The 26,082-nt window shown below is 36.2% G+C and overlaps 2 protein-coding genes across 4 annotated transcripts in view; both read right to left on the minus strand.

Moving 5' to 3' along the window:
- rcor3 (REST corepressor 3) overlaps positions 1–5,767 on the minus strand; it is a 13,650-nt gene extending 7,883 nt beyond the window's left edge. Inside the window, exons 1-8 of one of the 3 annotated variants that reach the window (XM_044113302.1) lie at positions 5,459–5,767; positions 5,306–5,362; positions 4,178–4,255; positions 4,049–4,101; positions 2,832–2,993; positions 2,129–2,253; positions 1,118–1,196; positions 490–705 (exon numbers count right to left, since the gene is read on the minus strand). In XM_044113302.1, coding sequence (XP_043969237.1) covers positions 490–705; positions 1,118–1,196; positions 2,129–2,253; positions 2,832–2,993; positions 4,049–4,101; positions 4,178–4,255; positions 5,306–5,362; positions 5,459–5,582 — 894 coding nt within the window. In that variant the 5' untranslated portion in view covers positions 5,583–5,767. Of the gene's footprint in view, positions 1–489; positions 706–1,117; positions 1,197–2,128; positions 2,254–2,831; positions 2,994–3,606; positions 3,631–4,048; positions 4,102–4,177; positions 4,256–4,342; positions 4,413–5,305; positions 5,363–5,458 lie in introns of those variants that run through there. The other 2 variants (XM_044113304.1, XM_044113305.1) reach the window with 2 other exon arrangements.
- An 11,971-nt stretch (positions 5,768–17,738) lies between these two features.
- Positions 17,739–22,910, minus strand: LOC122829531 (interferon regulatory factor 2-binding protein 2-B-like). Its single transcript, XM_044114152.1, has 2 exons — positions 21,428–22,910; positions 17,739–19,802 (listed from the first exon to the last, which is right to left on the minus strand). Exons 1-2 carry the CDS (start codon positions 22,140–22,142, stop codon positions 19,144–19,146), a joined length of 1,374 nt encoding a protein of 457 aa, XP_043970087.1. The 5' UTR covers positions 22,143–22,910; the 3' UTR covers positions 17,739–19,143.
- Positions 22,911–26,082: the final 3,172 nt, after the last annotated feature.

Here is a 26,082-nt window from a genome sequence, read left to right on the forward strand (position 1 = left end):
GCGTTTTGCACAGTTGATTGTTGCCAAAAACTGTTTTTGAAAACATTCTCAGGAAAAATGGTCTTCTTCAGGTTGCCATTTACAAAAAAAAAGAAGAAAAAAAAAGCATAATTTATATCTCTAAGATGCTCACCAAAACCAGATCATATTTTTAATTTTACTAATACTTATTGATGTGCACCTGGAGAAAATAATAATAACATTTTGATTAATACTGTCACACCCTTGGTTTTTAATTTTTTTATTTAACATCATTAATTGGAATAATCAAAATTTGTATTATGATAATAATTTTTCAGGCTAAATGATAAACAGTACAATAAATGCCCCTTTAACAGAGGCAGACTTTTAATAAAATAAATCACACACTGAGGCAGCAGATATGACATGAAACTAAAGCCAAAGCCAACATTATTGGCTGTTATTTAATTTACCCCACCATGAGAAATCAGTGGAGGTTAGAGAAGAGTGAGTTGCAGCGCCCTCTACCTGTCTCTTGAGGGACACCAGCTCCATGTCCAGCTGACGAAGGAGCGTGTTAGCAGCAGAGGCACTACAGGATACAGCCACAACGTCCTCTTGGGTGAGGTACATGCCTTTGGGGGGGCGGCAGCGGGAGCGCTGGTGGTGTCGGTGCTGCAGGGTTTGGTGCTCACGTCGCCCCAACGCCGGCTTAGTGCCCGGCACCACCAACTCGGGCTGGTTCTGGAGGGAAAATTATACAGATTAGAAAGTTAATGGCTTTAAATACTGGGGAACGGAATACAGAGACAGAAAAGTATTTAAGTCGTGTCATACGTAAAATATTTTGTGTAACTTACGTAGCAAAAACACAAATTTAAGGTGAAGATTAAATGAGTTTTAAACACTGAAATCTTAATAAATCCCATTAAAAATATTATGATATGTGTATTGTTGCTACATTTAAGTAAAATCAGTAAGAAAAAAAAGGTGTTTATTTGAATCCATAAACGCATTATGAATATAACCAAATAGCATATGTACTGGGAAAAAACAGGAAGTCCACTCAGAAGGCTAAACACAGTCAATTCATAAATACAGAAATCTAAACAAAATGATATGCATCAACTTCTAGGCCCGAATCTTTTGGGCTGACCTCTTTCTTGGCGTCTTTATTTGGATCGTAGTCGCTGTCATTCGCCTCAATATGATTGGCCTCCTCCATCTCCTCCTCACTAAGACAACAGGAACAACAAAGAAACATTTTAAAAGAGAAACCTCATGTCACAGCAACTAAAGAACAGCTTCTCAAATTTAACTGATAAGATTTGTCAAATACAAAAGAAAGAAAATAATAAATTACTAGAATAAAGTCAAAACATTACAACAATAATGATGTAATGTAAGAATAAAGTTGTAACAATATGAGAATAAAGTAAAATTTTATATTAAACTCATATTATTATGAGAAAAAAAATTTTAATATGATTTTATTCCCTGAATATTTTGGCCATTTCCATCATTCTATAACTTTATTGTCAATATATTATGACTTTACCAATGTACAAATTTATTCTTGTAATATAATTCTATTTTTGTTACTTTATTTTTTTTTTATCGTCTTAGTGTGACCCTAATACTACGTCGCCATAGTCAAACTAACAAACAACAATTAACTTATTTTTTTACTTCTAGACATTTACAATTGTTACAAAACTCAAAAATTAAACCCAGTTGAAGGAATTTACTATTTACAGTTCAATATTTGTGGATTCACCTCTTCATGGATTTTTCTGAGGAATATAATTCCAAATTATTTGTGGAAATTGTGGATATTTTTTCTCAGGCTTATGTAAAATATTATTTAAAAATGGCTGTATAAATTTAAAGGTTCCTTTCAATCTAACAGTTGATATCTTTGAATCATTTACAGAGTCTAAGGAGTTACATTATCAGGTGTTTGAATAAAGAAATTCAACTGTGGATTACAGAAAGAAGTCATAATTGATTTAAATAACTAGGTTTGTCCTCCTGAAATCAGCTAATCAAAGAGCTAAGGGAGACTTAGCAGAGCTGTTGATCATAGATTTTCACATTTTTACTTGACGTCAAAGTGATCGGCTCTATTAACAAACAGTAATGCTATTGTTGAGTCAGTAAGCAGCACCTGTCGTCCTGGTTGCTCCTGTTAGCCAGTTTGCGGGCCTGCCGGTCCATCAGACTCGTTCTGGAGCGCGTTTTCTTCCACGAATAATAGTACTTGACAAGACTGGAGATGGATTTGTCTGGTAACTGAATGAAACAGAACAAAATTACACATGTAGTGCCAAAACAGCCCTTCCTCAAAACTATCAGTTATTGTTTTAACATAGAGGATAGGTGTAGTCATCATTTAGAGGCCAATCTGTGTTAAATTACAACATTAAGGCAGTATTTATCCCTCCTTTAAAGAGAGGTAACTGCCTTAAATTCACCAAATGTTTAAATGAGCGCCGATCAGGATTTTATTTTATTTTTCCTTGCATTGTTTCTGCAATCAACTTAAGACGTTTTCTTTGACAAGTTCCTGTCAGAAAATTTAATTTTGCTGTTTTTCTGTAATATTTTGATTTATTTTTTCTCAACAGACTGACATCCTTTCTACAACCACAGGATGTCTTTCGACATTGTTGTTTAAGAAATGAGAACGAGCGATTAGAATCGTCTTTTTAGCAATTATCATATAAGAATATTTGCTTAGTACTTCCAGGTACCAACTTCTTCTTTTTGTCCAAGCTTTATACAGTAGTTTATATATATTTACAAGACGTCTGAAGAACATGAGACCTGAAGCACAGGCGAAGACTAACAGAGCTACGTTGAGGGTTTACCATCTGCTGGATGCGATGGAAACTCTTCCCATGGAAGCTGAAAGCTTGTTCGAACAGAACCTTGTCCTCGATGGTCCACTCGTCTGGGAAAGGCGTGAAATTGGGCAAATCAGCCAGGGACTTCTCTATGTTGTGTTTGTGCCAGAACAGCATACCGAGAGCCTGAATAAAAATCCACAAGCACAGACGCAGTGTGTCAACCAACAGCAGATCCAGCAACCATTTCCCAAGATATTAAATAAATAAAGGTTATGCTACTGAAACCTATTGTTTGTATGTTGGCTGACATGTTTGCTCAGCTCTGGTTAGACTTCCTTCAAACTTATGCAACATGTTAAATTGGAAATAACCATATCTTATCTTATCTGTACCCTTTTTCTTGAAATAGAAAACTATTCGCCAAAAATGTTGAGTGCAAAATACTTACTCAACACAAACAATAAAAATACAAAGTTAACCATGTTGATTTTTACCTGCTAAATAATAAACAGTAGTATGTGAATGAAAATAACAAAACAGGGCTCTGTAAATCTTTGTAGATTAAAAACATTTTCTTTTTATTTTGCCTCAGTAAAAGAATACATTTAAACATAACTCATTCCATACAATTTAGATGTTTTTGGTCAAGAAGTAAATAAATATGTCTTTCATTCTGTGGAAATGCTTAGTGCATTTATTCAAGGTTTTAAAAAATGGATGCACCCAATCCAATTTTTACTTTTCAGTGAAAAATCTTCCTTTAAAATAATATTAAAAGCTACGTCCTTCTGCTCACCTGTGCTGATGGGACACATTTACACTTTTCCTGAACTGCGTTCAAGGGGTCACAATAAATCATAAAGGTAATTAGCACATAGCATTAAAGTTTCAAATGCAAAAACGATTGATATAATACTTGATTTAAACATTCAAAAGTAAACTGTAAGGTCTCATTGCACACAGGGATAGAAACACTTTTCAATCTGGAATATTTATGTAATATGGACCCAAAAAGAAAGATGCACTCACTACTTCAGGTTTAAATACAGTAAAAATCTAAAGCAAATACAAATACTTGTGCAGTTTGTTATCAATCAACGGGGAATGATCAATCAATGGTAAATGGTAAATTGCAGTTGTTCAGATTAGCTTTCAGTTCTACACAAAAGTAAACATTTTCCTTATCTTTGCATGAAGAAACAAACCAAAGTAAGAGATAGAAGCGTAGAGAGACTCACCTGCTCCACATTGTAGCCATGCTTCTCCTTTGCAATAGCAATATATTCATCCACTGTGAAGGGAAAGACTCACTGTTAGTCTGGCCCGGTGGCGTGACCCAGGATCTGGATGAGAGGTGTGTCACTTACATTTGGAGTCGACGATGGAGTGATAAGGAGACCATACCAGCATCCCACCGCTGTCTTTTTCCGTGTACTTGATGGAACCTAAATGTGAACAGACAACAAAACAAAAATGTGAAAAATTTCCTCTGCAGCTGCTACATCCAGTAGATGTAAGATTTAAGGCCTCACTGATGGATTTGATGGTAATGTTTAAGGGGAAAACAAAAACAAGTAAGCCTTGCACGTTATGATTCATGGTTTGAACTGAGATGTTACTCAGCTGCTCCAGGTAGTAAAAACAATACCTTATTGCCATGGTTACGTACCATAACAACTATCCAAAAGTAAAAAAGTCAGAGTAAAAATCCTAACAGCTGGAAAGCATCCGAAGCCAGTTGGAATAATTGTCCAAAAGACGACCTATGTTACTTATATAAATTATTTTCATTTTGATCTTTAAAATACCAAAGTTCCCACGTGACTTTATATTTTTGTCCGTTTAATTTTTAAAATATTTAATGATTGTTGTTTTAATCAGTTAATCATTACTCGAGTAGCTTTTTTACCAAATTTGATTTTTTACTCTTTCTTGAGTAATTTCTTAGCTACGTTTTACTTGAGTACAATTTTCTGGGTATTTTACCCACCTCAGCATAAGATGCCTATGAAGTAAATTGTGAATATATTACATTTCATTTTAGACCTAGAACGGGTTTTTTTCCCTCACATTAATTTTCATCCGAAATGACAACATAATATTGGCAATTATTTTAAAGAAGGGTTATAAACTAATTTCAAAGATGATAAAATTTTCTGTTAAACTGGGAATGATTAGTAACTAGAATGGCTTTATGAGTGACAATCACTTTATTTTAAAAAAAAGAAGCTTAGCAAACCCAAATTTGTATAATTAAAGAGCAATTTCATTAAATTCATTATGTTTCCGGACAAGCAGAGGTAGCCTCAGTCCATGTTTGCTCCTGTTTTACTTTATTATATCATGATTAATCAGAACTAACAGAATAAATAGACTGAAAGCAATGCATAAACTCTGCAGTATGCTTCATTTAAAGCAGCTTTGGTCTGTGTTCCCCGTCTATTGACTGAGGCTACCACTACCCGTCACTCGGCGGACACCAGTAAAAACCTCACCGGGCTCAAATTCGGGAATATTTGCCTGATAATCCGCTCCAACCCGCATTCCAATGTCTGCAAAAGATTAACAAAAACAGTAATTGCACAAACCGATGGACAAGCATTTTTACCAACCAGACAGTGAGCAGGATGTTCGAGGCTACCACTCACCATGTTCGTCGTCGCTGCCGCTTTCGTCAGAAAAATGTCCGTTAGACGCGTTGGACGGACTTTTAGTCCCGTTTGACCGACCTTTCCCTAAATACTCGGAGCCTTTGTCCATCATCCCCGGCATTTTTGCGATTAAATTTGATCTTTAACGCTCTCTGTCCCGATAAATACGTCAGCTGGAGCGGGACGGATTCGGCTGCAGGTCCCGTACTCGCCGCACCTTCGGCCGTGTCGCTGCACCGCTTTATACGTTTCTCTACCGAGTGTTTACAAGCACATTTTATGCTCTGGAATAAAAAAATATGCTTAGATTTTTGAATAATTATGTTTTAAAATGAAAGTAATTTGCGATAAGGAAATGCATCTTTGTAAGACCTGTAACGGAGGAGGATCTAACTGCTGCAGCGGAAGCTTTCTACGCACAGTAGAGCTACAATGTGACTCGTTATGTTGGTTGCTAGCTAGCACTAATATATCCCTCCGCCTACGCTACTGACCCACACAAACATGTTGAAACCGTAAATTGCATTAAAAAATAACTGACAATTAAACACACTTTTATTGACAAACACCAAAAATAAGTAAATTACTTCGAAAAGCCAGAGCAAATGTTTCAAATGTGACTGATAGTTGTTACGGCGGGTCATCCCTGTAAAATGTGAAAACTAATTTTTCGTATTGTTTATGCGTAAATACTATTTTGAAGTTCAGCAGTAAATTTCGAAATCAGACTATATATTTTTTAATCTGGTTACAATCGTTATTCTACATCAAACCAGCAGAGGGAGACACAACACAAAAGGAACCTCATAGTTTGTCTCTTAAATTATTTACGCTCTAATTTCTTTATACAAATTTTGCAGTCCTAACTTACCTAAAACAGAAAGGCTTAGTCTAATTTAACATCAGAAAATGATAAAGAAAACTAAAGAAAATGATAAAGTCAAGGGTGTCCAAAGTGTGGCGTGGGGGCCATTTGTGGCCCTGGGACTGATATTTTGTGGGGCCCAATTGCAGTTCAAGAATGACACAAATTTGTTCATTGAACAGTTTATTTTTAATGAAGGTGAAATTACCACAAACATAATTTTCCAACAATGTTCTCTTTCCAACCTAGCTTGTGTTATAAGTAGAACTGGGTCTCTACAGGGACTTTTACTGAAAAGATAAAAAAATAATTTATTAGACTCGGCTAAATGAAGCCATTATTTTAAAAATGACTCACACCCAGTTCAGCCAAACTCAAAAGAATTTGAGAAACCTATCAATCAATCAAGTTTATTTGAATAGCACATTTCATCAACCAGGCAGTTTGACATGTATTGACTATTGTATTAGTCCTTTTAACTTAGAAACCTTCTTCAGGTGATAGATGGCTGACTTTGTCAACTGTCTTTATGTGACTCTGAACGTTCAGGTCCATCACTACACCCAGATTTCACACCTGAAAGTTCAAAGATAATAACTTCAGTTTTGCTTCTGTTCAGCTGGAGAAAGTGATACTCCTACAAAAAAAGTCAAGCATTTTTATTTGCTTGTCTTATTATTATTATTATTATTATTATTATTTTTGGCTCATGACGTTTGACTATGATTTTGCCCCTTGTGACAAAAGATTTGGACACACCTGGTGTCTGGTTTCAGCTATGAAATCCCCAAGCTTTCAAGTCCATGAGATGGCAGAGCTTTGTCTGCAGGCATCACCAATCCATCCATGAACCATTCTTTGAACCGTTCTTTGAACCATTCTTTGAACAGATTCATGGACCGTCAGTAGTACCAGGCATTGTGGAACTGGCTAAGTCTGTTCCATGATTGGCTTTTTGTCCTCCCATCACTCTCTGTTGCTATCAGAAATGCTGAGTTGACCCTCTTTTTTTCAATGGCCCCAGCCCTGCGCTCACCCTCCCAACCAGAACAGTTTGCGGCATCCTATTATTCCACATAGTTGTTTTTACATCCTGGCTGAACTTTCCTGTGTGAGAGGATCATATATGAGTGTCTGCAAGGACACCAGGGGCATAACCTAACAAATGTGTGGGGTCAATTGGTAAGAATTTCTCTCTCTTCCGTTCTTTGTGTGTATGTAGGAATAAAGTTGTGTACTGACTTGATGGTAGTGATGGAGATGAAATGTGACTTCTTACTCCTAATTAACTAGCTAACTCTGGATTTTGTCGAAGTGTATTTTGTTCTGTTTTAGCACTTAGATAAGCAAATTTTAATATTAGACAAAGATTGCTTGAGGTGACACATAAAGGCAGTTTTCAAATATTTTTAAATGTTCAGGCCACACCAACTTTGGCTTACATGGAGAAAGTAATTTCCCATCATATCTACTGATTCTTTGTGCACCCATGGTGTTTTTAAGAGCACCATGGGAAACCTTTGTACCTTTTTAATTGGATAATTGTTGGAGTTCAGTCAAATTGGAATATTTTTAAGCATGAACCTCTGTTTTAAGATGATTTTATGATGAGGTGGATTTGCTATTTCGCTATAGATTACTGTCCTGCTGTGTTTCTTAAGTGTGCTTCAGGTCACGGTCACAAATTAATTAATACGTTTTTCAATCAACAAGTCATCGTGGTTATCCCATTCACATTAAAATGTTTGAGTGTCGACATTATATTTTTCTAATTTGTTATCTTAGGCTTATGCCAAATGTAATTTTTCAGAAAGTTAATATTTTTTCAAAGAGTTTGGGACAATCAAGTTCTCCTCACAAATGGTTGCCATTTTTCTCATTTGCACAGAAATTTTTGCATTTTTCACTCTTTATGACTTTGTTTCTCTTCTATTTTTGTTAGATTTTTTTTCCAAATGCGGTCTGGTGTGTTGCTTTTGAAATATTTTAGTCTACTTTGTGTTTTCAGAGAGGTTCTATTAAAGTTAATTATTCATCTAATCCTGCCCAGTTGTATATAGGAAAACTGCACCTAAAAATTGGACCAATAAAACTTAATTAATGTCTGAATAAGTGGGTGATTAATTTCGACAAAAGTCTGGATAGCTTTTTTGAAACTCTAAAAACGTATTTATAGTGGGAATTTGCTGCTAAAATGATGAAATGAAGAAAATTCAATATATAAGCTTTGAATTATGGAGCCGAGATGGTGAGTCGCTGATCTTGATCCTTTTGTTTAGATTGTCAAATAAAAAGTTGTGCTAGAAAAAGGGAATGAAGGAATGGCAAAACAAAACTGAATATTCACAAGAAGACAAAAAAATATTTAAAATGGTTTTCTTCAGGGAAACCAATGACCAATTTGTGAGAAGAAGAAGGTTTCAGGGAGGTAGTTTGATGAGGTTTACACAGGAGTCAAAGAAAGGGAGGGAGTGAGCGGGGGTAGCAGGTTCAGCGACACAAACAATGTTACACTCGCTACATTTAACATCAAGCCCAGCAGGCGACAACAATGGCGTCAGCAAGGCCCTTCCATCTCTAAACATTGCCAGATTTCTCTTTGGCTGTTTTCAGTGTGCATTAACAATAAAAGGGAGGTTTTTCTGTTTTTATTGTGCTCAGCAGGTAACAACTCTTGCAAATACAAAGGTTGCAGCTGCAGCAAAGTAAAGTAAAGTACAGTGCTTTGAAAAAGCGTTTCTGATTGCTTTTGTATTTGCTTCCTTATCACATTTTAGATAATCAAGTGCATTTTGATGTTACATTCAGATGACCTAACTTAATGCAGAAAGCTCTTTTCAAATAATCATTTCCAATGCAATTTGACCCAATCTTGAAAATTATTATCTTGTACATCCAATAAAAGCTCTTGAAATTAGCAGCGACCACAAACTTTGGCTAAAGTTACAGGTGAGGTTTTTTTACATGGCTTTTCAGAAATTGTGACCCTCAAAACTTTTTGAATTTAGCATCTAAATCATTTTTGTAATTGCTTTTGCCACTTTTTTCAAGCCCATTTTTTTGGTCTTGATGATGCTTTAGATTATTGTCCTCAGTGCTTGAGATAAATGTCCAATATTCACTTTAATTCAAGTGTTATTTAATGTATAATTAATGTCCTGTTTTATGCTAATCTGTTAAATTTGTTCTACGTATTTAAGTGTTTTTCTTTTATAATTTTGTTTGATGTGGTTGACTGTTCTGCTTGTAATTCTGCTAGAAAGAGCTTTACAACTAAAATGTATTATTATTATTTTATTGTATTTGACTGTAGGTACTTTGTTCTGTTCTGACATGCTGAATTTTAGTTTCATGCCAAAAAATGATATGCCATCCAAAATGATCCACTCTATCTGAGAGAAAGTAGAATATTTTTCTAAAACCATTAGGAAGAGGAAGAAAGTGAAATGAACCTCTGTGTTCGGTCTGGATGTATACTTGTTTTTCCGTTTTTGCCCAGTCTGCTCCTGTTGAATCAAAGCTGACTTCAGCTGAGGTAAATGAGGCTTCTAGTGTTTGAATGTTGCTACAGATGGTTTGAAACCTCCTGAAAGAGTTGCTGATGCCCTTAGAGAGTCATTTTGGAAAGGTTCCACTGCTCCTTGTTTTCTCCGTTTGGCCAGATTGGCTCACATTTTTGTTCCTGAAGTCTTAAAAATGTCTTTGTAGCATTTCCGAGACTGATTCTGTCTTCTTGTTATCATTTAGCCTATGTTGTTTGACAAATTATTGTTTCAACAGCTTTAGTAATAATCCTGTGTGGTTGGTGAAACTTGTCTAAAAGAAATCACAATTTATGATTTTAGATTTATGATTGGCTTTTAAAATCTGCACAGCAACTGTATAAATAAATTTTAGTGACTAAGTTTCAAAAAGAAGTCAGAAAAAAAAATTACGCTGAATCTTTAATTAGGGTTTTGGTCCAGTCACAGAGAGCTGCAACCTAGCAGCTTTTAGATGGTTCTTTTCTCCAACACTCCTGAATCAAATATCCAAACCGTCATGAATCGTTGTAAACAGCTATATTTATACCAGACAACGTACAGCATTTAATCCGCTAAATTAAACATTAAAAAAGTAGCTTTGACAACTAACACAGTGACTTTATGCTTATTTGTTGGAATCTTTATTAATTGTAAACATTATTCAGCTTTGCTGGTGTTAAAAACCTTGTCTCTACATTTGTGAAAAATATTCACATATTAAAAAAATTAAAGGAAAAGAAAGGCAAATACATAAGAGCATATATTTTTTGAAACTTAATTTCTGATAGACCTCTCAGAAATTTAATCGAATACCTCTATGACAAACAAGCTGTTGCATTTGTGAATGAAACCTGTAGAAGTACCAACAAAATATTATTAAATGTATTTGGATGAAGATGGGAAATCTGAATGTGCACAAAAAGTTCAAATCAATTAACTTCCTTGCTGACAGAGCAGCTACCTTTATGTAGGAGTGAAAATATGAAAACTATAGTGAATTACTTTGCAGATAATAGGATATGATTATATTGTTGCTGTATTAAAATGTTGTCTTATAAACTGCTTGAATCTAGATTTAAGGGGTACAGTATTAGATATGAGTGATTGCCTGTGGTTTCTTGTTCCGGCAGGTTTCCCAAAGGGACTCTACTGAGAAGCTGGCTCACCAAGTCACGGCCCAGATTGCTGCTGCTGATTGCAGGGTTAAAGAGGCCCCAGGTGACCCTCATGAGGAGAAAAAGGATGAAGCGCACAAAAGTAGCAAAGGCCACGTAAGCGGTAAATATGATTTATGTTGCATGATGAAAAGCAGAAGTCCAGACTAAGAAATATATCCACAGACTAAAAAAATTAAATAAAAAAATGGCTAAAGAGAGGGAAACATGCCCAACTTTACAATTTCTAGTTTGGACTTCCTTAATTCCTTTCTCTTTATAGATGTCAAATTAACATTGATAGCATTCGTGACAGATTATATGGTTTCCTCCACACTTATTTACAAAAAAAAATTAGCACTTTATTACACTAGCATTATCTGACATTGAAAACTAAAGACATTTTTGTGAAATTTTTTCCCCCATAGAGTATTATATCATGTCAACAAATACCTTCTTTTGTTCGTCTTAACTAAATGAGCACTATACTTGAAATAAAGACCCCAGACTTAGTTTACTTGTCACCAGAGGATTCAGATTTGATTGGACTCTAATCTAAACATAAGCAGGCCAGTAAACCACAGACAGGAATGCACATACAGCTGGATTATTTCAAGGATTTGTCTATGGAACGTAATTCAAAATTATTCGCATAAATGACTGGAAAATTCACAGATTTTCTGAATTTTTTCCACATAAAGGCAAAACTAAAATGTTATAAAGAAAACATAGCTGGGAAACTCGAAAAACGTTAGTGAAATTGTAGTTGACACACTGTTGGCTGATGTTTGCGAAGCACCCAATCCAGGAGCGCCATTTGTTTTTCTCGACGCTGATTGGCTGAACCCCTACGGCTGTTGATGGTAACGCTAAGTCGGTTTCAACGGTGTGTGATAGTGCATATTACGGTATGTTTAACGTTTGAAATATTAAAATAGGTCGTTTTAAGCGTTTTTAGAGCAATCAAGTGTTCGCTAATTTCAGCTGTTAGTGGGTGTTTGTAGATTCTTAATCCACTATAAACCTGGGAATCCAGTATATTCTGCTCTGAATTCATTTCAGTAATTTTGTTGAGGAACAGCTGGATGTGTATCCACAGTAGCCTCTCCAGAGTTACAGTGGAATAAATTGACATTTGTGTTTGCAACATGACAAATTGTAAAAACATTTCAAGGTTAATTTCATTTCCCACACTTTTAGTTTGTTGTAGGAAAACGTTTTAATGCTCTGATACGATTCTGCTCTTGACCAAAATTCTACCCAAACATCAAACAGGATGCTTATTTTGTTAACAAATATGCCTTTCTTCCAACTAAAACTAAACTTTTAGTCTCAATTGTAATGCTTCTTCCTCCTGTGGCCTTCTATTTGAATTGATATTTTTGCTTTTTGATCATTTCTACCTGCTGCCATTTTGTTTTCTTGCAAACAAAATGGCCGATTTAAGTGTTCACTCTTTTCTTCCAGAACCTGCAGCCGAATGCCCCACTTCTGCTGAGTTCTTGACAGTGCGGAGTTGCTTATGGAAATCAAAGGAAAGGACAACCTTTGCGTAACATAAATGCTCCGAAAAGAACTAAAATGCAACAAATGCTAAACAAAAGGAAGACAGAGAACAAACTGAAGAGATTGAGATCTCCAGACTAAATCAGAAAGCTTTCTTGACCACCCACTTCTGTCACTATACTGACTGTGACTTTGTCCATCTTTCCTATAGATGTGTTGGTAGATTGCCCCCGCTGTCGTTTTCCTAGTTTAACTCTATCTGGTTTGAGTTCGTAGGCAGCTCAAACTAGTTACTGATTAAACTCTGTATGTTTAACCCACCACTGTCTCACATTCTTCAGTCAATGCTTTTCAAATAGCAATTACTTCACTGCATGATAATGCTTTGCATACCAGTCACTTCAACTAATACTACTAATACTAATACTACTACCACCAGGCCTGGTAACTAGGAGAAAATTAATTGATTTTTACCATTTTGTGCTTGAATCTTTCTTCTTTTATATTCTTCCCCTGCTGTCTCTTCCATATTATAGATTTTTTAAATTTTTTTTATTTAACTTCTTAAACCAGGGTCCAGATAATATCCTTCTATAGAAGGCTAACAGTGACACACATCTCCAGAATTAATGTTATTTAATTCATTGGTACTGATACAATTTAAATATTGCCTAGATATAAATAAATATTTCTTTCAATATATTTTGAAGATCTAAATTTGTTACTTGGAGTGATTAAATTGGTGAATCAAATTATAGTTTCAGTTGAATATATATTAAAAACATATATAACATTTTTATTATGTTTTTGTTTCCAGTGATGCAGTACATGTGCTGCAAAATCATTTAAGCCTACTGCAGACTAATTGCCTATTCTACAGCATAGTGTTAGTCCTGCTTAGTAATTTTTTATTTTGAATTTTAATATTTTTTATTATTATTTAGTATAAAGAAAGATTAAAGTGTAACCAAATCAACCTTCCTTTGAGACAGCTTAGCTCCGTCCCTTGACAATTTTTCAAATTCCACCAAAGTGGGTGGAGCCAAGATACACAAAGGGGCGTGGCTTTGTGCAGGGATGAATGGAGGATCTTTAGCAGGGCTATGATCAGAACAAGAAAAAGCACTTTTGCCAACTTAATGATTTTGTAATTATATTTACCAACTCTTTGGACGCCTCTGGTGACTTTATTTTCAAAAAAGCAACTAGTGACAAATGTATTGACTTTTTTCTTTGTTATGCGACAACAGATGAAGAATCTAACACAGCGGAAAGGAGTCCTATTCCAACCTGTGTTCACATCAGCAAATTAAATACACATGTGCAAAGCTGAGAAATGCTAATTGATTAATAATCACACTCTTACAATTCCAATTCCATCTTTCTGACTGAGATTCTTTTATATTTGAATGCAGTACTGTAAAATAGACATCCACCAAACAGTAACATTGTAACCAATAAGAAAAATTGACTGCAGTAGCAACTAGTCAACCCAAAGAGGGCAGCACCAAGACAGTTTTAGGTCAAATGTTGCAGAATTAAACAAATTCTGCAATTTGTGAAAATGTAACAAAAAAGACAGCAATTTAAAAAAATAATGATGATTTGGAGTTTTGTTACTCTTGAAACATGCAGCACTAGATACATTACAATTTTCACACAGTTGGGCCTTTTAAATGTATTAAATTATGGCACTTTTGAATTCCCGTACAGGATGGTTGATCATAACATTGTTTTATATGTTTAGATTTGGTCGGACCTTCCTTTACCTGTTGAGATTCAGCAGAATCTTCATTTTATTTAAATCTGTTTGCCTTCACCTATAGATCCAAACATTTCCTATTGAACCTGTTCTAAAAAGAACTGCCTCTAGTAAAGATACAAAACATATTTGTGACAAAACTGCTGTTTTTGTTATTAGAACAAAGAACATAAAGATGAGAAGTCAGTTATAGTGGACCCGGAATAATTCAGTTTGTCGCCCCCTGTTGGTTGCCATGACTAATAACACTACTAATACAAGTAATGCTACGAATGCCGCTTCTGCTACTATTTCTAATAATACTAATAATGATAATGAAAAAATAATGCCATACTGTACGTAAAAAAAATCAAAGATGTTAATGGAATATTTTGTGCTTTCCATGCACTCGAATGATATTTGATCTTTAAGGGTTTTTTTTGGTGAAATTAATGTTTTTTTTTTCTCTTATTTATTCCTCAAAGGAAATGTTTCACAAGAAAATATAAAGCTTTAATTCATTTAAATTTTGTTTTAACAATTTGTACCAAAACAAAGAATCATTATTTCTATAATTATCAGACAGCATGTCAATAATTGACTTTAGTAACTTTTTCTGCATTGTTAATTGGGATAGACCATGCATTTTTGATTTTAATAAAGAAATGAGATGCTCACACAGATTGGGATGATGTTTTAAGATCAGATGATATGCTTACACTCTTTTATTCCTCTTATGAGGAAGCTACTTTCATCTGGAAGTGGAAATATTAAACAAATTCAATTAAACACTGTGTAATGAAAGATATTTTAGGCAATTATTCAGACTGGTAAGTAAAATAATCTTATCTGGTGTGACTTCAGGAGGATCTCACTGTCCTGCATTCTCCATGTCATCTTTTGTGCTGAAACTATGACTAACTTGAATAAAAAGTGACAAAAGAATAAATTGCAGGCCAATATTGCTTCTCTTCTAAAAATATATATAATAATTCATGTAGTTCTGTTACATTTCCGCTCACAATAAAGCTGAAAATAAATGAATGAATTTGGAAATGCATATCAGAAATTGCATTTAATGCAAAGGCACTGTGAAGATCTATGAAATGTAAATGTTTACTATGTTTACTCTGTTCTTTTCCTCTTATGCCAAATAAATTGATTTTTTGGAGGTGTGGACATTTTCCATGATTGATGAAACATTTCCACATGCAACAGTTGTAAAATAAAGAATATAAGTTTAAATGACTCCAGATAAACAAGATAGACTCTTGAGGCACAATATTTAGTTCTCCAGTTTAAATTTGCAGTTTCACACATTTCAATGTTAAACTAATTACCCTCCCTTAATTTATATAGCACAGATTGCCAATAACATAATTTCAAGGCATCTAAAACAATTTGATCCAACTGATTCAGATACTCTTGTGAATTTTACTCACCATTATGCAAAACAGCAATTAAGCAAAATACACTTCAGTGTAGAGCACCTTCACTTTAGAACCCACCACCAGATCTTTTTGGAAAACACTTCTCCCCTTCTGGGAGAACCCCTGCACATTCAAGCTCTTTTAATTTTAGAACATCTCCTGGGTGCAAACTTGGCATGAACTCCTTGAACAGGATCCAAAATACAAGTCTGACCTGGACCTAGAAAATGCTTAAAAAGGTAAATTCAGAACTTTAATCAGTGATATGTGATTTTTTTTTTTTTCTTAGAAATCTATTTTTTTTTTTGGCAGAAATGTACTTATCTGTGGCCAATTTATTTCCCCCTTTCATATCTGATGACTGTAATACTCCATTTCTACAACAACAGAATAAATTTAACTGCATTGAATTTGCAATTGTAAAAAACATCATGAGGTTGATATAGAAATGTCTGGTGGAATTTTCTGTAAATTTCTCATCCTTTGGATCTCAAAAAAAATAATAATAATAAAAATAAAAAATAAAAAATAAATTCTAGAAAACTTCTTAGATTAGACTCAAAATTACAGTTATTGGGCCGAAATTTACTCATTTTTTCTGGCCATGGATAGGGCCTCTTGTCACTTACCGGTAGGAATCCAAATAAACTCACGATCCCAACGCAACGTCTACCCTCCCACGTGGAAATAGCTGCGAAATTACTACAACCATACATCTTTGAAAATCAGAACCAGAAATAATGCCGCAAGTGGTTTCTTAACGGTAAGAAGCCTTTCCTCTTTCCTCTAGTAGGCATATAGCGGTAAAAGCAACTGACCGTTCAAACCAGAACTCTGCTCGGGTTGCTAGGCGACGGCTGGGCTTGCCTGGGGTTGCTAAGTAACGGCGCAGTGCGTGGAATGTTACTTATCAGGAGGTTTTTGACAGAGGTGCGTAGAGTAGCTAATAATTGTACGCAAATAAAACTACTTCAGCATATTTTAATCAAGTAAAAGAAGAAAGCAGCCATCCAAAAAAAGTATTTGGTAAAAAGGATACTTAAGCACTAACTAATCAAAACATCAATCATCTAATATTCAATTACATCATCAACCGGACGAAACGGTTATGTGGAAATTATGTTAATTTTAAGGACCAAATGAACATTTACTTGTGACATAATTACAAAATTAAATCGGGTAAAATATTTTTTTCCAAATCAATTACTTTCATTATAAAGATGATGAAACATTACCAAAAACTGAAGGTATGTCTGGTCAAATTTCAGTTGACTTCATTTCATTCAGTGAATTTAGTCATAGTAAGTAGAGCACCCAGGAATTTCCCTTAAGACTATCAATACTTCATAATACAGTTACTCAAGTAAAAGTAAAGCATAGTAAGAATACTCTTAAGCAAATGTAACTGTGTAAAAACTCAACTGCTTATGTTCCAGACATAAAAGACATGAACTTCTTGCAAAACCGTCTGGGTAGGTTTTTATTTTAAGCGCTTGGGCTGTTTTTAGAAGTAGTTGTGAGCCAAATGGGTGTATAAAAACGTGTAAAATGTGAATTTTGCATAATAGGCCTTTAATGGGAGACAAAAAGGAAAAAAAGCACACAGAAACAAGATAATAGGGGGTAATGGAAGCACATTTCTGATGAGGCAGCAGCATTAAAGAGCATCGGAACACTTTGGATGCTTTAAAAAACAGAGTTATATGGAAAAAACAGGCTGCTGAGTCAACTGTCGCCTTAAGAGCGCTCCAGCAGACCGCCGTCGCTCTTTATGACAAAACTGTTCTGGCATTTTCATTGGAATAATGGCACAAAACTCAATATGTGGCAAGCCTACAGTTTCTTAAGCTGAATGCATTAGTCAGCAATGCTAAGAGAAGAAAGGAGGAAAACCTGCAAACCCAAATGAGGATATAAACTAAATCCTGGTATCACTGTAAATTTGAATTATTAACAAATCATCACTCATAACCCTAGAATTTTTCTTTCATCACTGCCGATTCAAACAATTCCTGGCTTCTCAAATACATTCAACAAATTTACTCAGACGCTTGATGTGGTATTAAAGATCTGAAATTGTATTTGGCTTTTATTCCCCATTAAACAAGTGCATACATTTACAGCTTGGAGCGTATTTTATTGACTTTTTATTTAGCTTTTCAGTCAAGTGCTCAAATTAGTAATTTTCTACGTACGAAAGAGCCGGTCTCTGATAAAAACACAAACAGATGTGATAGTGAATGAAAAGTACATACCAATTAATTTTGAAGCATAAAAATAAACACAACTGAAAAAAAACTAGGGCTGGGCGACAACGCTTGAGAATAAAATCCCATCTTAATCACTTTTGCTTCTAAAAAAAGAAATTACAAATGACTAAGTATTCTACTCATAATAATTTGATGCTGATGTGTTTAAAAAATTAAGCATTTCCTTATTTGCAAAAAACCAATAGCAAATAACTTGATAAGATGGTCAAAATTCTTCATTTTAATTTTCTCTCATTTTTTGTGTAGGAGTTTTGCTAATACTACAACTTTCTCCTGGAAACAATTTTTTTTCTTGTACTATTTCGACTTTATTCGCTTATTACTACAACCATACTCTTGTAAAATAACAACTTTATTCTGGGAATTGAAAAAAAATTTTTTTTTAAAAATCAATCTTAGGCTAGATAGAATATTTTGTGGTAGTTAAGCTGAATTTAAAGTCCAAAGTTGTAAAACATGCTTGTCAAACAAGATGGCGGCCTTGGGAGTGCTGACATCATTCTTAACTACAGAAACCCAAGGAGTAGATTGGTAAAAAAATAAAATAAAATTCAGATTTTCTGAAAATTAAAGCTGCAGTATGTAGCTTTTATAAAAAGGTTGGGTTTCTTTTACACTGTTGAAACAATCGTTAAAATTTTCAATAGTTGTGACAGTTTAGTATGAGACAGAAAACCTATGAAAAAAAAAAAAAAAAAGAGACGGCGCTCCTCTGCCAGGTCCCAGTGCTAGCTAGAAACAACCAATCAGAGCCAGGAGGCGGGTCTTAGCACAGTCAATTACATGATTGCTCTCTGCTAGCAGATCCTGTTGTGAATGCCATGTTGTTTCTCCACTATTAGAACCCTGAGAGGCGTACATGAGAATGACTGACAGCGCCAAGACCCTGCTCATGGCTCTGATTGGTTGCTTTTGGTTGGTAACAGGGCATTTCTTCAGACAGCAGTAGTAGCTCAAGGAGGAGGTGGAATAAATTGATCTTTTCACAGATTATCTGACTCATAAACAGTTTTGATACAAATGTAAAAAAAAAAAAAAAAGAAAAAAAATCGATATTTTCTGAAAGTGACATATTGCAGCATAAAATCGATTTATCACCCAGCCCTATAGAATAAACTAAAGCAGGTTCCTCGGATCGGATGTTGACAAATGGGTCAACTTGTCGGCTGACTGAGCTGGACGTCGGGTAAGTTCAGGGATCTCTCTCTTTTTTCACCCTTACATCTGCAGCCAAGATGGTGGTGATCTCGCCCTGCATGAAGGCCCAGGGCACGTTGGAGCCAACCAGCGGGCACCGCTCCCCGCTCGGACAGTACACCTCCCCAGTGGCACCCTGCTGCCTGATGCTGTCGCACGAACAGGGGAAGCAGAACTTATGAGCGGGAACAGATGGGCACTGGACGAAGTGCGTGTCCTCCAGCCGCTCGTGGCACAGAGTGCAGCACAGCGGCGTGCCACCGGGCGCCGCAGAGGAGTCCGAGAGGCTCTGTAGTGGCGGGGGGTCCATGCCACTGGATCCAGGGGGAGCAGACCCCTCCCTTTGAGGTTGTCTTCTCTGGGAAGAGGAGGAAGGCGATGCGGGGCTGCTGCTGTTCAGCCGGGCAGCCACCGCGGCGTCTTTGAGCGAGCTTCCTGCGTTGTCGGTGGCGTGGATGAGCGCCGCCATCGGTGACCGGACACTCTGTGCGGTGGCAGCTTCAGTAGGGTGGGGTGACGCAGCAGCTGAAAAGCTTGTCAGAGAAGATGAGGGCCATGGCTGACCCTCGCTGCTGTTCATCTTGGCGGAGCTGCCCTCACCCTCTGGCTCAGGGGAGGCTTTCCTCTTTGCAGGCCGAGTTTGCTTCCCTCGGTCTGGAAAAGAAGATTCAAATGATTAAAGGTGATTTATTGTGCTTCCTTGGACAAGTCAGGATAGCTCTATGCAATATTCAAAACATATTTATGATATTTGTTTTTGCATAAGATCATTAGAATGAGATTTTAGTCTACTCAGTTCTGCCTGGTTTGAGCTCCTTTCAGGATGAGCTGTTTTATGGCCTACTGTCACTTTAAATCCAAATAAGCTGCTGCTGGCCACGCCCCCAACTCAACTCTACATTCACAAGTGAAAATGTCTGTAAATGGCAGAAGTTGAGCCTCCTGCACAACCAACAAGAACACAGCAAATGGTTTCTGGATGGTAAGAGAACAATAAAACATTTGACTTTTCCAACATACAGCATAAAACCAGCTGACCAAACCTGCTGGAGCTCCGCTTGGGTTGCTAGGTGATAGCGTAGTGCCCCAAATATGAGTAACCAATCTGGAGATTTTTGAAACGGCTCATTTTCCAGACACCAAAAAACATTAAGTTATTGCCAAAAAACAGCTGGGTGCTTTTACTAGGAGCTTGGTCTGTTTTCAGAAGCAGTTGAAACCCAAATGGAAGCATAAAAACCAGCATAATGTGAATTTTGAATAATAGGTTGCCTTTAATAATCACAACACAGGTAACAGAGTTCATGCAGTTACACCAACTCAAATGAAAGACTTTGTAAGATCTTATACGACCATTATAACTCAAATTTAAGACCTATATCAGAAATGAACCACAGAAATTGATATAATTTCTTTTTCAGAGGACAAAAGGTGGGACATTTTTATGGCTCTTGGCAGCAGCTTTGTGCTTCTCGCACAGGTAGATAGCTAGCTGGCAAGTATTAGCAACTTGTTACCCGAGAACGCAGTAAGTAAAGATATCTGCACAGGGCTCAAACTTTGGTCTGATAGAAAACTCATGAGAAAATATCTACATAGAATGTAAAAGGTTAAATAGCCCTGCTATACAATCTTCTACAAAAATACAATTTTGTATAGCAGGATAAAGCTGTTGGTTTTATGGGGCTGCATCCCGTTCATTCTTGAATTTGAATCCAGACCACAGATCTAACATTTTTATATATATTTGCTTGTTCGAGAATGACAACTATTAAAATTGCCTTGACAGTTTTAGTATAAATGAGCTAAAATATTTTAAATTCCTTAAAGTTTTAAAAAGGCAAGATTAAAAGAAATTTACAAGTATGCTAGTATACTATGTATATAAGTATGCTATGTATACAAGTATGCTATGTAAAAATGCTAGATTATTGTATCTTCATGTTGCAGTTGCAACATGAAAAAGCAATGACTTATATTTTGTTTAAGCTAATTTTGTTCACAAACCCATTCCCAGAGGAAAGGCTGAAGAAAAATATTTGTGATCAATCGATAATTATTGAAGAAAAATATTCGTGATCAATCGATAATTGAAATAATCGTCAATTATTAAGCTACCGATTAATCGTTAACCGGAGTACACAGACTCAAAACAAGGACGTTTGCTTTAAGAGCAACATATTCGATGCACTAATTAAGTTTAAACTGTACAAAAAGGAATAAAAATGCCTGTAAACATGTTTTATTCCAAACTCCTCGAGCTTAAAACCAATTGCTACCTGTTTTCGAGGAAGTGGCGCCAGCCTCGTACGCCATGATCCGCTGCATGGCGGCGTGGTCTTTGGTAAACCGTCCGTCCTGCAGCGCCATCAGGTCCCTCACCGTTTTGCCTTTGCCTCCCCACTCCTTGTGGCTTTCTGACATGTCCGACATGCTGTCCGGCCTCTGTTTGTCCTTCAGCTCCTCGTGGCGCTTTCCGTGATCTACGGGACCCGAAACGACCAGACTCATCTGACCCGGACGGCCGTTAAGCGGGTGAACAGCGGAAATGCCGCCGTTAACCAAAGGCACCAGAATGGGAGGAACTGAGCTAGTCCTGCGGGAGTTGGAGAGCTCCGGTGGATCGTCGGATTTTGGATATCCGTTCGGGATGGGGAAGCCGTTCGTCTGCCTGCCGGCCGGGTACTCCACACCTAGGCGGGGTGGCCTCTCAGACAGCGGGTATCGGTCTAGAGTTTGCGGCGGACGGGAGCCCGGGTCCGAGGCGTGGTGGGACTTCCCCGGGCCGGTAGAGCGGCCCTCCGGGAAACCATGCACCCGTTTCAGCTGTCTTGTAGCCTCAATAACAAACTCGATTCGGTCGGCGCCCTCGTAATTGACACATCCCCGGCAAACGGCCTCGGTAAAATCCCAGATGATGGCCCAAGGCATGCGGGGTAAATCGCACAGATAGCATGACTGTCTTCTGGAGGCAACGACCGCCGCGGAAGACATGTTGTAAAAGCCCCGGAGACAACGCAGAACTATCCAAAATGTCCGTCTGTTTGCTTCTCACCGCTGGGAGACACAACTAAGCAGCTGTAAGATTCAGAGTCATCAAAGAGCAGCAATAAAATACTCCCTTCGGGGCCATTGTTGCGGTGTCTGCTGCGCCTCCAAAGCGCGGCTCCACGCTTACTACTCCGCTCCAGCTCAGAAGTAGAAACGTGACGTCAGCGCGATCCTCCGCTAACACCTTCTTTTCTTCTTATGTTTACTCGTTTCTTCGACGACACCTCAGGCGCATGCTCAGTGTTGTTATCAATTGGTACGCCTCATTTTATTCTTCGGCGAGCAAATCGAGAAAGGAGGAAACTCTTTCCATCTTTCCATCCACTGCGGCATGCCACGGAAGCTCCCTTTCAGATCAGTCAGTTGGAGCTGCGAACCCATTCACTTTGACCATAACATAGATGTGTTGTTTTGGTGTAGAAAGTCAGGGATAACGTCAAAGAATCGACATAATAGAGAGCATTCCAGGCTGTGAGTGTAAACACTCATAGCTTATATCTCAGTGTCGCACATTTTGTCGATAGAGATTATTGAGCTGATAAAATCAGATGAATTTGACAAATGATCTCGTGTTTTGTCGTCCATTTCGGAGGAAACCTCCTCTCACTCCGTCTTTTTAGTACTCACTCCCGATTGATCTACCGGTAAACTGTAAAGGAATACACCCATTGTTAAGGAGAACATTCAGCATCCCCTCCCCCACGCGAAATGGCAACGGACAGAGGGTTTAATTTAAATAAATAAATATTGCATAGCCCTTTAAAATAACCACTAGGTTAACTATTCAGTCTTCAATGTATTGTAGAAAACTTTAATACATATTGATTGTTGAAGTTTGTGTTCTCTCCATTTTATTTATTGTAAAATAGAATAGAATATACTATATTGATCCCCAATGGGAAATTGATTAGATATCAAATTAATTATCAAGTTAGATATTAAGTATATTTTACTGTACAATGTTTACCATAACAAAGTTTACCATAACAAAATAAGCATATGTTAATAGGAGATACTGTAGGTATCTTTAGATACCTACAGTAGTAATTTTAAGCAGCTTGAAAATGTAACAGAAATGTATTCAAATCAAGATTTTAACTATGTGGAAGCAACATGGATATGTCCCAACTAAACAAGAGTAATTATTTTCCTCAACAACAATGAAGGCATGGTCCATGGATATTTAAATGGGGACAAAAATAGTTTTACTAATTCAAATTTTGTTCAAATTTATGACTCCAATTTGGACCCTGTTGAAGTTATATGAACATATATTTAAATTTATTTTTCTTAGTATTTTTACTATGCTGTACTTTTTACTTTTCTTTGAGTAAAAACATATTGAAGTCATGCTATTTTACCCACTTTTGCTTGGCGGTGATGTCACAGTTGGTAAAGAAAGGAGATAAGAGGAAAAGAAGGCTCTTTATTTCCTCTCACCTTACTTTACATTAACCTCCCTTCCTCGTCCCAGTTCTCATTGCAGGCCTGCAGGAAATTGTCGGCCAGCTGCCAAGAGGGAGTTGCACACAACTTTATTGTGCCAGAAAAATCCACTCCGGCTAGACAGGGGGACTTTTTACAAGTACACTTTTTGTTTACACACTCTCTAAGATCCTCTCCCAAGTTGAGCTTCATAACTCAACTTCTCTGGTTTAATGCTTGCCAACTACTCTGCTGTTATGGCGGCAGAGAGTGGAAAAGAAAAGAAGGTGTAGATCATCAAGTGTGACTCACTCCAGTCGGCCAGATGTGCCACATCTGCAGCCATGAGGATGAGTCTGCGTGTTTCTGAGCAGCAGAAAGATTCAAACACATTACAGAGATGTTTGAGATAGTATGTGTGACGTTTGTCCAGAAGCAACAATGCTTCTAAATGAAATACATTTGAAAAAAAAAAAAAAAAAAAAATATATATATATATATATATATATATATATATATATATATATATATATATATAAAAAATTGAGCACCTATTGTTTCAGCTGAGTTTCCTTAGATGGAAAACTTTTTAACCAATTTGAATAATAAACTGAACTTCACTGCATTATTTGATAACAATCAACAAGACGTTTTTTTTGGGGGGTGGGGGGGTATTTTACAAAGTGTAAAATACGTGGAAATTTGGGGTATTTTATGAACCAAAATGAAAATAATTCATATAAATATCATAATTACAAATAATCAAAAACAGACAAAAGAAAAAAAATAGAAATCACTTTCTTTCAATATAAAGTATATGTAGTTGACAACAACAACTACAGGTGAATTTGTGGTTAAAACATGTTTGTTCTTTATTTGGTTAAGTTACTCACAGAGGCTAAAGAATCAATTTTACTCAAATAAGCGATACTTTATAATAAAATAACTAAAGAAAAAGTAAAATATACAGCATAGTAAAAATACTCTAAGAGGTAAATTTCTTTCAGAAGGTTATTCAACTAAATGTAAATGTACTAGTGCCCATTTCTGTTGTTGCTGAAATGTGCTACACAAATCAACTTGACTTGACTTGAAATCGGTGAATACCAGGCAGAGTTCTGGTTTCAGGCGGATCCTCATCACCTAAATGCTCGGTCTGTTTTTCCTGTGTCGCTCCCTTTGTGCCTGTGCTTTTGAAGGAAGGAGCGAAAACCAACTCTGCTGTTCCCATTTGCATCCAGAATGGCTGAGATCTGACACCATGTGAAAGAGAGACTTAGCTTCTCTCAGAGGGATCCTGTTGCTGAGGAAGAAAATAAAATAACCTTCATTCAGTCTGAGCACCAGACAGATCATCATCGTCAACACGGCAACAAAAGAGGCACATGTTGAGAAAGTGGGAGAATAGAAGGACATTCATACTTGTGGGATATAAAAACATTATTCTTTTTTTTCATTATTATTTATCAAATCTTTGTCTGTGGTAAAAGAAGCCACTGAATGAAAAATAAACATGTTTTAACCAATAATTCACTAGACACAGAAATACACCTGCTGTTTTTGTTAAAGTTTCATAATCATTCGTTTTTTATTGACAGAAAGTTATTTGGAAACATTTTTATTTTGCCCAATTTTGATATTTTTCTTACTTGTGTAAATTAATGTCATTTTCTTCTTTAAAATACCAAAATTTCCACATAACTTTATGTTCTGATCTGTCTGATGATGTAATTTTTAAATGTTATATGATTGATAATTTGATCAGTTATTTAGTCATGAGTAGACTTTTTACCAAATACCTTCTCACTCATTTCTTAGACGGCTACATTTTACTTTTATTTGAGTAAAAATATGCTGAAGTAGTGCTACTCTAACTTGAGTATATTTTTGGTTACTCTACTGACCACAGATAGTTTAACAAGTGGTGAAATTTATATGTTTGAAAAGTAATCACAATGAAACAGGACCTTTACTAAAATAGACTGGAATTCTCTGAAGAAGATGAAAAAGGAGCATTATGAAAGAAAATATACACACACACATTGAAGATTGTAAACTCTCTTTCATTTTGGAGACAGCGGTGTTTGGACATAATTGCAGTTCTTAAATTTATAGGAAAAAGACAGAAGATTACAGTTTTTTAAATGAACAAAAGCTTAAAGTTTTCCACCAAATTAATTGCAGAGTGGATCAATGACAAGAACAAATGCTGTGGAAGGATACTTGAAACTAAAATAAATTTACCACTTGACAATGTTTGACAAACTTCTTGGGAAATAAATATATATTCACTTCTGCTTATCCGTATAGTATTTTTATATGTTTCCACTCCTGCTTGAACTGTTAAAAAATAAGAAAAATCCACAATCAGTGCCAGCTCTTTATTCACCTCCACAAATAAACCTTATTATATGTTGACAGAACGACTCCATATGCTTGTAAAAGATGATGTTTTTTA

This window comes from Gambusia affinis, linkage group LG04 (genome assembly GCF_019740435.1).
Source record: "Gambusia affinis linkage group LG04, SWU_Gaff_1.0, whole genome shotgun sequence".
Taxonomy (NCBI): Eukaryota; Metazoa; Chordata; class Actinopteri; order Cyprinodontiformes; family Poeciliidae; genus Gambusia; species Gambusia affinis.